The following is a 16,484-nucleotide window of genomic DNA, read 5'->3' on the forward strand; positions in this document are numbered from 1 at the left end:
CGTCCTGCTCCACTGACAGACTGAGGAGACCCCACACTATGCGACTCTTCAATTCCACCCGGGGGGGTTAAACGTTAACACTACACTAGATTATAGACTGTTATACCTGCCTCGCACTCTTCACCATGCATTTTTTAACTTGCACTACATTTTTATCACTCTTTAATTAATATTGTTTTATCAGTATGCTGCTGTTGGAGTATGTGAATTTTCCCTTGGGGATTAATAAAGTATCTATCTATCTATCTATCTATCTATCTATCTATCTATCTATCTATCTATCTATCTATCTATTATATAGTGCCTATCATATCCATCTATCTATCTGTCTATCAAACAAGCGAGAATGTGGAGATCTCAAAAGATCCCCACCAGGAGTCGTCTTCTGCTCACTGGCGCCCCCATCTGAAAATTTCTTTAATCCCTTGAATTCTTGGATATGTCACCATAGAAAGCAAGACCATGGAGATTTCAAGGCTCTTTTATTGCTTTTTCTGCTGAATCGCCTCCCACCTTTGTAGACCTCTTAATCTGTCACATTATACCCATCAAGACTGACACTCCTTTTCTGTTTTTCCTTGCTCCTGTTTGAATTGCTTTCTAGAATTAATTTGTTGTGCTTTCATTTTTCACTCTAACTGCCCTGTTTATTATGAATCCTGTGAGGTTTGCAGGCCCACCCAGACGCTCAGAGTGTCTAAAATGTCTCTTTATTTCAACATATAATCACATACCTCCTGGATTGTTTTGTGTCAGCTCTCACCTTGAATGGCGCTATATAAACTAAAGATTGGTCTACTCCAGGTCTAATGCTACCCACAGCTTCTCCCTCGGCACTTCTGTTACACTCTGAAGCCCCTTATCCTGGTATCTGGAGATAATTTTAAAATGATACTCAACAATTGACAATCTTTAGCCAATAATCAGCTCTGCTCGCGCTCGCCATGAGCCTAAAACCGCTACTCTAAACTGAAGCAGACTTGCAAACCCCAGAGACCGTGTGAACACGGCATGTCAAAGTGCCATTATGGCATGGATTCTTCTCTCCTGTCGTCTGAATGGCGGTGCTGCTATTTCGTACTCTCGTGAATCTATCTGTTCATTAAAGCAGCCTGTGGTTGACAGAAAAGTAGGACCCGGGAGCAGACAGTCACTGCGTCAAGCGCAGCAAGCCGCAGCTGAGGTTTACTGCACCTAGAAACAAGGCGCTACAAATACAGCACTGAAAGGAAGGCTTTCGAGGATAAAAGTGTAAATCACAGTAGTGTGTCGCAAAAGTTCACTTCTCTGAGGCTCGCCGCGGACCGCGTCTGCTCCCGCCGCTTCAGTGCCAGAGCGTCGTTTCGTCTTCTCCTTCGGTCGCGTGCTATGGCTTTTTCATGTTCTTCCCAAATTTGTCACCGAGTTGCTGAATGAGTTCGGCGAGCTCCCCCGTCGCCTGGGACTTTTCCTCCAGAAGCTCGTATCGGAGGCTCGATATGTCCTGTTTGATCTCCTTCAGCTCACCTGTAAAAGAGAAAAGCAAGCAGTTAGCTGAATGGAGCAAAGCGAACAAAACAGCATCCCATTAAGCTTTAATTATACTTACTGGCTTAAGCTTACGCACAGAGTACGTAGGAAAGCGTTTCTCATGGGGAAAAAAGACAAAGTGCACATGCGCTGCCAGCAACTGAAATATTTGTGACAGCCCGTTTGATTTGGCACATCGATATTCTCCCAATCCAGTGTTTTTCAACCAGTGCGCCGCGGAGACCATGAGAGCTACCCAAGTGTGCTGTGGAATATAATAGTGTAGCGCACCTGCATCAGAACCTGAGTGGGACAAGGTGCTCTTCGGGTGGTCGAGTCCTGCCAGAGGAGGTTAGAACTACCTGGAAAAATCTGGAATTAAAGCAGCTCCGTGGTCGCTATTTTGCCGACATGGCACTTTGAGCGCATCTGCTGTATGCTAGGGTGAAACTGGCTGGGTGTGTGGTCGCCATGGGTCTCACAGGGCTGCTGGATGGTTGCCTGTGAGACTTGGCGGGCAACCGGATAAAGCAGCTGGGAGATGTGCCCAAAGTGCTCACTCACTGCCATATCTGCGAATGCTTTTTAAACTGGATTCTCCAGTAGCCCCGCCCCTTTGGACAGTTTATCCCGATTATAAAATAAAATGAAATAAATAAAATTGTGTTGGTTTTTAGAAGAATAGAGATGTGCCTTGGGATGTTTTTTGGTTACAAAATGTGAAGTCTATCTATCTATCTATCTATCTATCTATCTATCTATCTATCTATCTATCTATCTATCTATCTATCTATCTATCTATCTATCTATCTATCTATCTATCTATCTATCTATCTATCTATCTATCTATCTATATAGTGCCTTTCATATCTATCTATCTATCTATCTATCTATCTATCTATCTATCTATCTATTATATAGTGCCTTTCATATCTATCTATCTATCTATCTATCTATTATATAGTGCCTTTCCTATCTATCTATCTATCTATCTATCTATCTATCTATCTATCTATCTATCTATCTATCTATTATATAGTGCCTTTCATATCTATCTATCTACTATATAGTGCCTTTCATATCTATCTATCTATCTGTTTTTTAAGTTTGCATTTTTATAGGTTTAATATATTTATTGATGTTATTCTTTGTTTATGATTTGATTAATGTGAGAGGTCACAGTGTTTTTAAGTGTGGCCATGCTGTATTAAAGTTTGAGAGCTTCTGGCCCACAGATCTGTGCACGTGTTAAGTTCACACTGAATGTGTGCCATATGAACATAGCATTCTCAAATTTGGCTAGCTGGGAAGCATTGGGCGCAAAACTAGAAGCAGCCCCGGACGGGGTGACCAGACAATTGAAGAGTCAACTGACTGACTGACTGACTGACTGACTGACTGACTCACTCACTCACTCACTCACTCACTCACTAATGCCAGAACTTTCAGATGTGAGAGGAAAATCAGAGCATCCAGAAAGGGACCCACTGAGACATTGGTAATACATGCAAACTCCAGACAGAGGGTGGCCAAGTGACCAGTATCAAGTGTCAGCCACTGCACTACCAAGATACACAAAACATCAGAACATTTGTCAGGAACAGAAACAGCCCAAATCTTCTGACTTTTCACTCAGACATTACCATATTGAAGAAAGAAGTGGTTCAATTGCACTTCTCTTTCATTTCTAGCAGATTAGCCGTGAGTCCCTTTCAACACATTCACACCATAGGGGGGCTTTGCTGAAATTGTGTAACTAAGAAGTCACTGCAAGAAGAGATGCCCTCCAGTTCTTAACTACGCTGTCAAATGATGCGTTAATTATGCAAATCACTACGTTTTACATAAAATGGGCCGTTACAGTATGCTAATTGTGATGCTGGTGGAGGAAACAACACCCTCCCCCGTGACTCTGTTACTAATTAATGTTTCCTAATGCATATTAATACATTTAACATAAAAAAGGGGTATCATTTTATGCGGTTATGCATAAAGCCCCCAAACCACCTAAAGATTTTCAACACAAGCCCACATGTGTGGAAAAACCTGTCAGATTTCTACCTTAGGAGATGTTGAAGGTGTTTACTGGCTCCTGTAGTTCAACCACATCCTCAGGACAGGCCCGCTGTTCCCATGATGATTTTTAAATGATGCCACCAGGCTGGTCTTTGTGCTGATGAAGGATGGGGATTTGTTCTGTTAGACATTGTAATGGAGGTGTAAGCACTGACTGAGAAACTTGCATTTCATTTGGTGTTTCTCCCTAAAGGAGCATCTTATTTGACAGGGCTGTCTGTATATCTTATGTAAATGAGCCACTGCCAAAATAGAGATTTGGGAAATAAATAAATAAATAAATAAACAAAGAAGCGGCCAGCTGATCAGTCATTCCTTACTGAGAAGTGTCATATAGCTATCTCTCGCTGCTTATATATAGCAGGCTGCTGAGTGGGAGGCACTATGGCACTCATCTTGCTCTGTTAACCTCCTTAGGGTTATGTCTACCCCAGGAAAAAATGAGACAAGCACTGAATCATTTTCAACAAGAAACAAAAATATTATTACGTGTAAAAGAAGCATGTCAATATTAAAAAGCCAACATAAATGCATTAGAAAAGGTGTGTTGAGTGTCCACTGCTGTACTGATGCAGTTTTAGTACATGTCTTTTGTGTGACAGTCACCAAAACACACAATCAGGACAGCAGAAGTGTGTGTTTCTTTGCAAACTTTTCTATATTTTATTCCATTGCTTGGGAGCAAAAGGGTAGAATGTAAGTGAGTGAGCCGCACGGTCGATGTGCCCCTTGTGTAATTGTAGCCTGCCACAGCACAAGACTTAGTGACTTCCATACTTCCCCGGAGGCAAACATTGACCGTTGCTGCATTGTGAACAGTGTTTAGGAGGCTAAGGTCTTGCTTGTTCCTGCACTTGATCGCAATTATTGTCATGCAAAAAGTCACACCATTACAAAGCTTGACACGACCAATTTCACCAGGCATATCACAGCATTTTGGTCGTAGAGTACCATATAATGTATCCATTTCACTATCAGTGTCAACGTCTCACGACCAATTCACATTGTCATACTTATCGCTCGATTCGAGTAATGGTTCACTTTCAGTTCATTCTAAAAATGCCTTTATGTCTTTTTATTTGCCATTGTGTTTTTTTTTTTGGAGGCCCCACCCCACTCATGAATATTTACGATTACTACATGGCAGCGGAATACTGTCCTGAGAGTTATTCAGGGCTGAACACAACAAAGCATAGCATTATGTGTCACCCTGAGCCTGACTCGGGTTTAACCGTAATTACATAGAACTCCACTTGAAGTTAATGCCAAGAAGGTTAAAAGTAACATGTGAACCTGCTTTATCTCTTCCTGTATGGCAGCAATAAATGGCTCTGAGAGTTAAAAGACAGGGCATAACTTGGTGACCACATAATTTTAGGATGCCACTTGGTTGGCTGCTGCTTCACAGCACAACGAAGTTGAGTTGCATCCTTAGCCCAATTGCTCTCTGTGTGGAATCTGCTTGTCCCTTCCGTGTCTGTGACAGCTCCATCCATGTACTCCCACATTCCAAAGATATGCAGTTTAGGTGAACTGATGATAAAACATTCACCTGAGGAGAGTGAATGTGAGTGTGCAATGGTGAACATATCCTGTGGTGAAGTGGCAGGCCATCCAGGTTTGCTTACTAAATTTCATGCAGTGTGTTCAAGATAGGCTCTGGCTCCTGAAAACTGGATAAAGGGGGGGTCAGAAGATGGATGCATAGGCTAATATTTTTGATTCAATGTACACTGTGATTAGTTTTGGTGGATGTGGCTTTCTTATAATTCTGTGTTTCCATCATCTAGTCATCCTGTATGTGACAAATACTAAGTCTATGTGTTGGATCAATAATAAAAATTGGACTTTGGTACCGATACCAGCTTTTGCACCTCAAAACAACACCAAAACTAATAATGGATTGTGCTTCTCCGCCAACTCCCTGCTATGAACATCAGAGTTTAAAGAAAGGGGATATACAAATATTGCTTCAAAGAGCTGCTTCCTGGGAATTTTGAGATAGCTCATTGTGGAGGACGGACGGGATGCACCTTTAATGGAAGGTACAGGGAAGAGAGCCTACCCAGAGCAGTGCTAGTGGGCACTGGCGTGCAATAGTGCCATGGTTTTGGAGCATGGAAGCTCAATCTGCTGTGGCCCATGGCTACCATCAGGGAGCACCTGGAGAGCTGCTGAGCCCTTAGGAATTGCAGCACTTCCACCAAACCCGGAAGTGCTGGGTCAACGAGTACCTGGAGCACTTCTGGGTGCCTTATAAAAGGAGCCAGCAGCCACTACTCAGGGAGCCAGAGTCGGGAGGAGGCAGACGAAGCTTGCCTGGAGGAGTGGAGGAAAGAAAAAGAGAGAAAGAAGACATTTGTATTGTGCTGTGGACTGTGCTGTACAGGTGGGAAACAGGTGTCTCATGTCTGTCTGTGTCGGGATTGGGCGGTACTGTGCCCCCTGGTGGTCCAAATAATATACACATATTACAACAGGTTGGTGTTGTGTGTTGGCTTTTTGGGGTCCCCTTTGGAGTTTTGTGTACTAATATATAAATATTGCTTTTAATAGTCTGGGGGTGGGGTTTGGTGGTACAAAATAGCATTCACTTTTGCTAGTGAATATTGCGTAATGCTAGTATAGTACCGTTTTAAAAATAGTGTGGTTCTCTAATTATTTAGTGCCAGTTTACACCAGTCCACACTAACCAGGCACTTCAGCATTTCTCTTCCCAAATAAATCTGATTTATCTTTGTTCTTTTGGAACTTTGACTCAGTATAGGTTTGTTCTTTAATCAAAAAGAGCCCTTGGCTTACAAGCTGTGCCTGCCCAGAAGAAAGATCTACATGTTTTTAGTTATTTTAGTGTGGATGATAAAACTTTCCTTACATTACTGTGGTCAGATTTATGTCTGTTAGTGTGGACTAAGCCTTAGTGTACTGAGCTAAGAACAGAGCTGAGGAGGCTGCGTTATCTCTTCAGCGTAATGTAACACGTTCTTCATTTAACTTTGCTGCACTATTCTCTGCTTTAATTAGTCATCTCCTCAAAAGACATCCCACCTCTGACACCAATGTAATACGTTTGCCTAATTCAAATTTGGACAGTTGCCTTTTGAACCTTGAAACTGAACCTCACAATTCTTAGCCCTGCCTGAAAATGGCAGAGCAAGCAGCTTAGTTTGACAAGTACAATTTAAAAAGAGCTGCAGTTCTTGCAATTAAGAAGTGCTCGCTAATTTTAGGCATTAAAGAAGCATACAAGCAATGATTAGTCTTAGGATTCTGCTAATGGTGGTAGTTAAAAAAAATCATAAGGTAGAAAAACAACTAGGAGACAAATGACTTTAGCCAGTCAGGAACATTCACAAAGTTAGAGTGCTAAGAACCCAACAAAACAGCAAAGCCCAACGCACAGAAGAAACCATCAGCATCAAAAAAGGTCAAAGCAAAATCAAAGCACTAGCCAAATATTTTTTAGCCCTCATTAAAATATCCATCCATTATCCAACCTGCTATATCCTAACACAGGGTCACGGGGGTCTGCTGGAGCCAATCCCAGGGCGCAAGGTAGGAACAAACCCTGGGCAGGGTGCCAGCCCACCGCAGGACACACACGCCCACACACCAAACACACACTACGGACAATTTCAGATCGCCAATGCACCTAACCTGCATGTCTTTGGACTGTGGAAGGAAACCCACGCAGACACGGGGAGAACATGCAAACTCCACGCAGGGAGTAATCGCGCCACAAGCTGACCCCAACATATAAGGTTGTATAATCATGTATACATTCATATCCAGGACAAAGAGAAGGCATTAGCGCATTACAGACATTATCCAGTTCTTAAGTGGGGAATGCTAATGATTTTTCAAGAGTGCAGACACATAGTGCTGTGACAAGTTCACAGCTAGATACAAATACAAACTTTATAAATTTTTGATTGCAGGTAAGCTGATTTGCGTTTTCTTTGTTACGCAATTACGCGGGACTGGAGCAGCGGGGACACCGGCTTCAGCAGAGTCTGCTGCTTCATCTACGGTACAAGAAGGCACATTTGAGCTATCTGAACTGAAAGTGTTGCTCGCTGAGCTCACGCAAGATATAAAGAAAAGCGAGAAGGCTAATGAGAAAGCAACGGCAAAGGCACATGAGAGACTGAAACAGGAGATGAAACAGGCCAATGAATGGCTGCGACAGGAAATCCAACAGGCAAATGAAAGGCTGCGTCAAGAGGTACAACTTGAACTTCGACAGGTGCTGGGTAAAATTGAAGAGCGCATTGAGAAAAACTCGGCTAAACTGAGCACGCTTGCTGATCAATTGGAGCATCTTAATGAGACATTCACGAATCGGATCGAAATGGCCGAACATCTAGCTGCCAGTGCCGAGGAAAGAGCAGTAAATGTCAGTTCGGAATGTAAAAACTCGAGAAAAACTTGGAGACAGACTGGCTGCTTTAGAAGATGGGAGTAGAAGGTATAATGTCAGAATTGAAGGCCTGCCGGAGAATCGAGAAAGTTTAAACCCTGTGAAATTCGCAGCTGAACTTTTTTCTAAAATAATCGGGGGCGACTTTAAAGCAGAATCTGAGATAGCAGCGGCTTACACGACGCTGATCAAACACCGTCAGACCCGACCAAGATCTTTTATAGTTCGTTTTGAACGATTATCATTTAAGTTAGAGGTGATGGAACTCCTCAGAAAAAGGAAGATATTATATATGAAAATAGCCACATTCGTGTCTTCCCTGACTTCTCTCCAGCAACAGCTATTAAACGCGCAGCCTTCTATAATATTAAACAGTGGCTACGGCAAGCCAATGTCAAATACAGCCTCCTGTATCCGGCAAAACTGAAAGTGGAATGGCAGGGTCATTTCTATGTTTTCGCTAGCAAGGAGGAAGCAGAAAATGAATTAAGAAAGCTGATCCCGAGACTATTCTGATACATAATTGTGAGTCATGGCGGTAAATGATAAAGCTAGGATTAATAATCTACTGTCTGATCTATTTGTTTTAAAATACGGGTTTTTTATCAGCATATATTCTCATATTCTTATTATTACTTATTATTATTATTATTACTTACTTATTACTTATTATTACTTAGTATTACTAGGGCGCTAAATGTTTATGTTTTATTGTGCTTAATTACGTTTTCCTCCTCTTTTTTTCTTTTCTAATTATTTCATGTGTACCCTAAATGAGACTGTTCAATATCATACCCTTGGTTTACTGTTATTGCTATTACTGCATTAAGACTTGTTATGCTTGTTTTGGACACATCTTTAACACCATCACCTGGGTTTATTATCTGGGTGTATCATCTTAATGCACTAAAATTGCTGAAGATTATATATATATATATATAAGTGCAAAATTCTTTTCTTTTTTTTTTCCTCTTTTAAAGACTATATTGGTAACAGATATCTCTATCTTTTAACCTTAAAGCGCCACTGCATGGGGGCTTGATGTGCTTTGGACGTGCTCTGTCTCTGGGTATGTCAGAGGACTGGGACTGCATGAAGTGGGTTTTAGCCTCACCTGGGGAGGCAAAAGGGAGGGTGGGGGTTAAGGGGAAGAGAAAGAGAGCAGGCTTGATCTATATCTAATCTATCATCTCAATCTTTATAATTATAACTATCAACGTAATAATAAGCTGCATGGCAACAACTCTTGGGGAATAGGAAATTAAGACCTAAACTATTTCACTTCCAGTTAAGACTATAAATGACATCAAAAACTCAGAATCAGTGTCTCCATGATGGGACAGTTAACTTCGTAAGCTGGAATGTTAAAGGCCTGAATCACGAATTAAAGAGAAAGAAAGTACTTTCTCACCTAACAGGTCTAAATGCTAAAATAGTATTTTTACAGGAAACCCACTTACTAAGTAAGGATCAGTTCCGCTGCAAAAGACTGGACTGGCCAAATGTTCCATTCTAGTTTTACAAAGAAAACTAGAGGGTGGGAATTCTGATACATAGAACAGTACCATTTGTAGCATCAGATGTAGTATTGGATCCTGAAGGGAGATATGTGATGGTCATGGGAGACTTATCTAACTGTAAAATGATTTTGATAAATGTTTATGCACCTAATGTTGATGATAAGGAATTTATACAAAATTTATTTGCATCCATTCCCAATCTGAACACTCATAAACTTATAATGGCTGGGGACTTTAATTGTGTTCTAAATCCACTTTTAGATAAGACTTCCTCCCCAGGGGAACGCAACTAACACCGCAAAGATAATTACAAAGTTTATAACTGATCACAACTTATCAGATCCCTGGAGGTTTCTAAACCCAAATTCAAGAACATATTCTTTCTACTCACCAGTACATCATTGCTACTCAAGGATTGATTACTTCTTTATAGATAATAACTTCTTGCCTAAGATTAAATCTTGTAAATACGATGCTATTGTTATTTCAGACCATGCTCCGATGATCTTGGAGCTGAAATTACTAAGCCCCATACACTCACCCGCAGATGGCGCTCAATCCGCTTCTATTAGCTGACGAGAATTGTACTGAATTTATATCCAAACAAATCAATTCTTTCTAGAGACAAATACATCCCCTGAGATCTCTGCAGGAATACTCTGGGAAACTCTTAAGGCCTTCTTAAGAGGACAGATTATCTCATATCTTTCCCACAGAAATAAATCCGAAAGAAAGTAGCAGAGATAAAAAGCGAAATTACTAAAATAGATGAAGAACATGCCAGACTACCAAGCGAGACTCTACATAAGAGGAGGCAGGCTCTACATTCAGAATTAAACCTCTTGACAACTAAAGAAACTGAACAACTAATTTACAAATCCAGACATCATTATTATGAACATGGAGAGAAAGCTAATAAGCTTTTAGCGCAACAAATTCACAAGCAAGATGTATGCAACGCAATCTCGTAATTACTAACACTAACGGAGATAAAATCATCGAACACAAAAATATAATGTACACTTTTAGAGACTACTATAAATCCCTATATACTACTGAGTTTAAAGAAGACAATATACAATCTAATGCATTTCTGGATAAATTACAGATACCACAAATTGACGCTTTTAGTGTGGAGGAACTCGATAAACCTCTGTCATTATCAGAATTACTGGATGCTATAAAGTCACTCCAAGGTGGAAAAGCAGCAGGCCCTGACGGCTACCCTGCAGAGTTTTACAAGAAATTCTCCGCTCAGCTAGCTCCCCTCCTATTAGCAACATTTACAGAAGCCAGAGATAACCAATCTCTTCCACAAACCTTTCGCCAAGCACTAATCACTGTCTTTCCAAAACAAAATAAGGACTTATTACAATGTGCATCATACAGACCAATTTCACTTCTGAATAACGACGTTAAAATACTCTCTAAAATCATAGCTAGAAGGATGGAGAAAGTGCTCCCTCAGTAATATCACAAGACCAAACTGGATTTATTAGGGGCCGACACTTATCTTCAAATCTTCGACGCCTGTTTAATGTAATATACTCACCAACTAAATCAAACACCCCAGAAATATTATTATCATTGGATGCAGAAAAAGCATTCGACATGATTGAATGGAAATACCTTTTACTATTTTGGAGAAGTTTGGGTTTGGCCCGAACATTTGTGCATGGATTAAATTACTGTATACTAACCCAGAAGCTTCAGTTTGCATCAATAACATTTGCTCAGACTACTTTAAACTAGAACGTGGCACAAGACAAGGATGCCCTTTGTCACCACTGCTGTTTGCAATTGCCATTGAACCACTGGCAATACATTGTCGAAATACTGATCAGATAAAGGGGATTAGCAGAGAAGGACTGGAACAGAAAATCTCATTATATGCAGATGACATGGTACTGTATATATCGGACCCAGAAAATTCTGTGCCTGCAGTCTTAGCAGCACTCACAGAATTTCAAAAGCTCTCTGGTCTCAGAATTAATCTGAATAAAAGTGTACTCTTTCCGTGAATTCTCAAGCATATAATATTAGATTAGACACCCTTCCTTTTATCATTGCAGAACAGTTTAAATACCTCGGGTAAACATCACAAGTAAACATAAAGCTCTTTATCAACAAAATTTCGTGTCTGCATGGAAAAAATTAAACAAGACTTGCATAGATGGTCAACCCTTCATCTCACACTAGCTGGAAGAATTAACACTGTTAAGATGAATATTCTTCCTAAGCTCCTTTTTATTTCAAAACATACCAATATACATTAATAAATCGTTCTTTAAGCAATTAGATTCAACAATAACCTCATTTATTTGGAATTCTAAACATCCACGCATCAAAAGAGCGACCCTACAAAGACAAAAGGCAGAAGGGGCATGGCTCTACCTAACTTCCAGTTTTATTACTGGGCGCAAATATACAGTCGATAAGAACCTGGACACAAATAGAAGAACATACACAGGCATGGACCGCAATAGAAGTAAAATCCTGCAGTACTTCTTTGTATTCCTTGCTCTGCTCCAATAAACACACGTTATCGGCAATACACTAATAACCCAATTGTGCTCCACTCACTTAGAATCTGGAACCAATGTAGAAAGCATTTTAAGACGGAGAAGCTTCTTTCTGTGGCACCCTGCAAAGAACCACCTCTTTCAACCTCACAAACATATGCAGTTTTAATATCTGGAAAAATTTGGAATTAACTTGCTTAGAGATCTTTATATAGACAACGTCTTTGCATCCTATGAACAATTACATTCCAAATTTAACATTCCAGCTACAAATTTCTTTCACTATCTTCAAATCAGGAACTTTGTTAAACAGAACCTTCCAGATTTTCCTCATCTTGCACCCTCATCCACGCTGGAAAAATATTGCTCAATTTCAAGGAGTTAGACTCCATCTCTACAATATATAAAATCCTTTTACAATCCCTTCCTTTCAAAGATCCAAGAGGACACTGGGAAAATGACCTCTCAATTAATATATCAGAAAAGGAGTGGAAAGTAGCAATGCAGAGAATTCACTCAAGCTCCATATGCAAAGCATACAATTATACAACTTAAAATTATATATCGAGCACATCTGTCTCGACTAAAACTCTCCAAAATGTTTCCAGGGCATGATCCAACCTGCGAACGTTGCAACCAAGCCCCAGCCTCACTAGGTCACATGTTCTGGGCCTGCACCAAATTAACATTATTCTGGACAAAAATTTTAATTACCTCTCAGACAGTCTTGGACTCACAATCCCTCCTAACCCATTAACAGCTGTGTTTGGGGTTCTTCCAGAGGGTCTTAAAGTGGAGAAAGACAAACAAATTGTGATTGCATTCACTACACTGTTGGCACGCAGACTTATTCTGATAAACTGGAAGAACCCAAACTCTCCTCTTTTAAGTCAGTGGGAAACTGATGTGTTATATTATTTAAAATTGGAAAAAATCAAATACTCAGTTAGAGGATCTGTGCAGACTTTTTTCAAAACATGGCAGGATCTAATCAGTAATATTTTAAAATAAGTTTATAAAGCACAGAGAATTTGTTGATTTAGGTATTTTTACAAGCCTTAAATTTTACACCGCTTGCTCTCTCTCTCAAGGGTGGGGATCGATCTGTTCTTAGCATAATTCTTTTTTGTAAAACTTGATTGCTATGTATTGATTGTAATAAAATTAATAAATAAATAAAAAAAAAAAAAAAGAACCCAACAAAACAGCAAAGCCCAACGCACAGAAGAAACCATCAGCATCAAAAAAGGTCAAAGCAAAATCAAAGCACTAGCCAAATATTTTTTAGCCCTCATTAAAATATCCATCCATTATCCAACCTGCTATATCCTAACACAGGGTCACGGGGGTCTGCTGGAGCCAATCCTAGGGCGCAAGGTAGGAACAAACCCTGGGCAGGGTGCCAGCCCACCGCAGGACAAACACGCCCACACACCAAACACACACTACGGACAATTTCGGATCGCCAATGCACCTAACCTGCATGTCTTTGGACTGTGGAAGGAAACCCACGCAGACACGGGGAGAACATGCAAACTCCACGCAGGGAGGTCCTGGGAAGTGAACTCAGGTCTACATACTGCGTGGTAGCAGCGCAACCCACTGCTCCACCCTCACTAAAATATGTTTGTTAACTTTATTTAAAAGAAAACGCAAATCAGCTTACCTGCAATCAAAAATTTATAAAGTTTGTATTTGTATCTAGCTGTGAACTTGTCACAGCACTCTGTGTCTGCACTCTTGAAAAATCATTAGCATTCCCCACTTAAGAACTGGATAATGTCTGTAATGCGCTAATGCCTTCTCTTTGTCCTGGATATGAATGTATACATGATTATACAACTTTATATGTTGGGGTCAGCTTGTGGCGCGATTACCATAGGGTGATCTGGCTCACAGGATCCAAGCTGGCTGGACCAGACCAAGGGGATGCCCACGTAACTCCTGGCTGCTTCAGATAGAGGGTTATTTCTGGAGGGTGGGACTAAACCACGAGTCTGCCCTGGGGGGGTTGCCAACCAAGATCTTGAGCTGTTTCGTTGCATGGTGGGTGCAGTAACATGCTGTACCACTGCATGCTCCCTAACCTGACCTGACCTGTATATTGGGAGTGAAAGCTGCATTTTAAAGCAAGTTATATATAAATATATACACTCACCTAAAGAATTAGTAGGAACTCCATACTAATACGGTGTTTGACCCCCTTTCGCCTTCAGAACTGTCTTAATTCTACGTGGCATTGATTCAACAAGGTGCTAAAATGCTGGCCCATGTTGATAGGATAGCATCTTGCAGTTGATGGAGATTTGTGGGATGCACATCCAGGGCACGAAGCTCCCGTTCCACCACATCCCAAAGATGCTCTATTGGGTTGAGATCTGGTGACTGTGGGGGCCATTTTAGTACAGTGAACTCATTGTCATGTTCAAGAAACCAATTTGAAATGATTCGAGCTTTGTGACATGGTGCATTATCCTGCTGGAAGTAGCCATCAGAGGATGGGTACATGGTGGTCATGAAGGGATGGACATGGTCAGAAACAATGCTCAGATAGCCCGTGGCATTTAAACGATGCCCAATTGGCACTAAGGGGCCTAAAGTGTGCAAAGAAAACATCCCCCACACCATTACACCACCACCACCAGCCTGCACAGTGGTAACAAGGCATGATGGATCCATGTTCTCATTCTGTTTACGCCAAATTCTACCATTTGAATGTCTCAACAGAAATCGAGACTCATCAGACCAGGCAACATTTTTCCAGTCTTCAACTGTCCAATTTTGGTGAGCTTGTGCAAATTGTAGCCTCTTTTTCCTATTTGTAGTGCAGATGAGTGGGGTCTTCTGCTGTTGTAGCCCATCCGCCTCGTGTTGTGGCTTCACAAATGCTTTGCTGCATACCTCAGTTGTATTGAGTGGTTATTTCAGTCAAAGTTGCTCTTCTATCAGCTTGAATCAGTTGGCCCATTCTCCTCTGACCTCTAGCATCAACAAGGCATTTTCGCCCACAGGACTGCTGCATACTGGATGTTTTTCCCTTTTCACACCATTCTTTGTAAACCCTAGAAATGGTTGTGCATGAAAATCCCAGTAACTGAGCAGATTGTGAAATACTCAGACCGGCCCGTCTGGCACCAACAACCATGCCACGCTCAAAATTGCTTAAATCACCTTTCTTTCCCATTCTGATATTCAGTTTGGAGTTCAGGAGATTGTCTTGACCAGGACCACACCCCTAAATGCATTGAAGCAACTGCCATGTGATTGGTTGATTAGATAATTGCATTAATGAGAAATTGAACAGGTGTTCCTAATAATCCTTTAGGTGAGTGTATATATATATATATATATATATATATATATATATATATATATATTTGTACCATATTTCTGTTGTGTAATTATTTTCACCTCCGATTACTGAAGGGGTACATATATAGGTTCACGTATATGTCCTGCAATTCGATAAAGAACACAAACCCAGGGAGCAAGCGCCCCCTGCTGGAGACAGTAGCTAATACAAAGTAGCAGTATTGAAGTAGCTAGCAGAGGTTCACAGCACAAAAGTTCATCTTTGGTGCACACTTTGGTGGCATTCCTGTCTTCTGGCTAGTTCTGCTGGGGAAGCCTCTGACTCGCCTGCAATCCCAACTTAGATTAAATGGGCTTTAAAATGTTAGGTTATGTTTCTGCTTTCCCAGATGCCTGATATCATCTCGGACCACCCACTGCTCAATAAGCAAATGGCCACTGGCCTCAATCTGGAAGTTTTTCTGCATGTTTTTCATCAGTTAGGATCATGTTGTGATGTGTTATTGGATTTCATGTTTCTCCTTTCCTTTAATACTTCACTTGTTACATTCTGATGTGCAAAATTGTACAAATGTGAGAATGTGACATTTTGCAAAGTTACTTAAAATAACACAAAAATCCACAGGTTCCCTGAAATTATTCACCTTTTGAAACGCATAGCTCTGCTTCTGATCCATTCTTTTCACAATCCTTTGTCAGGTCTCACTCATTGACGTGTGGCTGAAGCTCATCGTTTAAGATTAAAATAAAATAAAAGCAGCCAGAAGGCATTTTAGTGCATACGAGACGCTATATGTGCACATAGGGTGATGTTTTCAAATTGAAATATCGAGTTTCATTCAGTTCATCAACCTGGGATGGTATAGAGGAGTATTTTAGATGACATAAAATAAAGGAATACATATGAAGCAAGAGTCTTTTTTCTAACTGGCTTAGCCCTGAACAAGGTCACAGAGGGTACTAGGCCCTATCCCAGCTGATACAGGGCACAAGGCAGGAAATAAAATAAATAAAAACACATAAATACTTAAATGTGTCACAAAATATGCATGTGTTGCTTACTTCTTTATCTATTTATTTACTTATTTATTCATTTGTTTACTTCAGCCACACCACACACAACAT

The 16,484-nt window shown here is 40.7% G+C and overlaps 1 protein-coding gene across 1 annotated transcript in view; it reads right to left on the reverse strand.

Annotated features, from left to right (window-relative positions):
- Positions 1–306: 306 nt before the first annotated feature.
- Positions 307–16,484, reverse strand: part of LOC120543076 (short transient receptor potential channel 7) — a 265,401-nt gene continuing 249,223 nt past the window's right edge. The window contains exon 12 of the mRNA XM_039775927.1: positions 307–1,506. Within this exon, the coding sequence (XP_039631861.1) occupies positions 1,367–1,506 (140 nt within the window). The 3' untranslated portion in view covers positions 307–1,366. The remainder of the gene's footprint in view (positions 1,507–16,484) is intronic.

This window comes from Polypterus senegalus, chromosome 13 (assembly GCF_016835505.1).
Source record: "Polypterus senegalus isolate Bchr_013 chromosome 13, ASM1683550v1, whole genome shotgun sequence".
NCBI lineage: Eukaryota > Metazoa > Chordata > Cladistia > Polypteriformes > Polypteridae > Polypterus > Polypterus senegalus.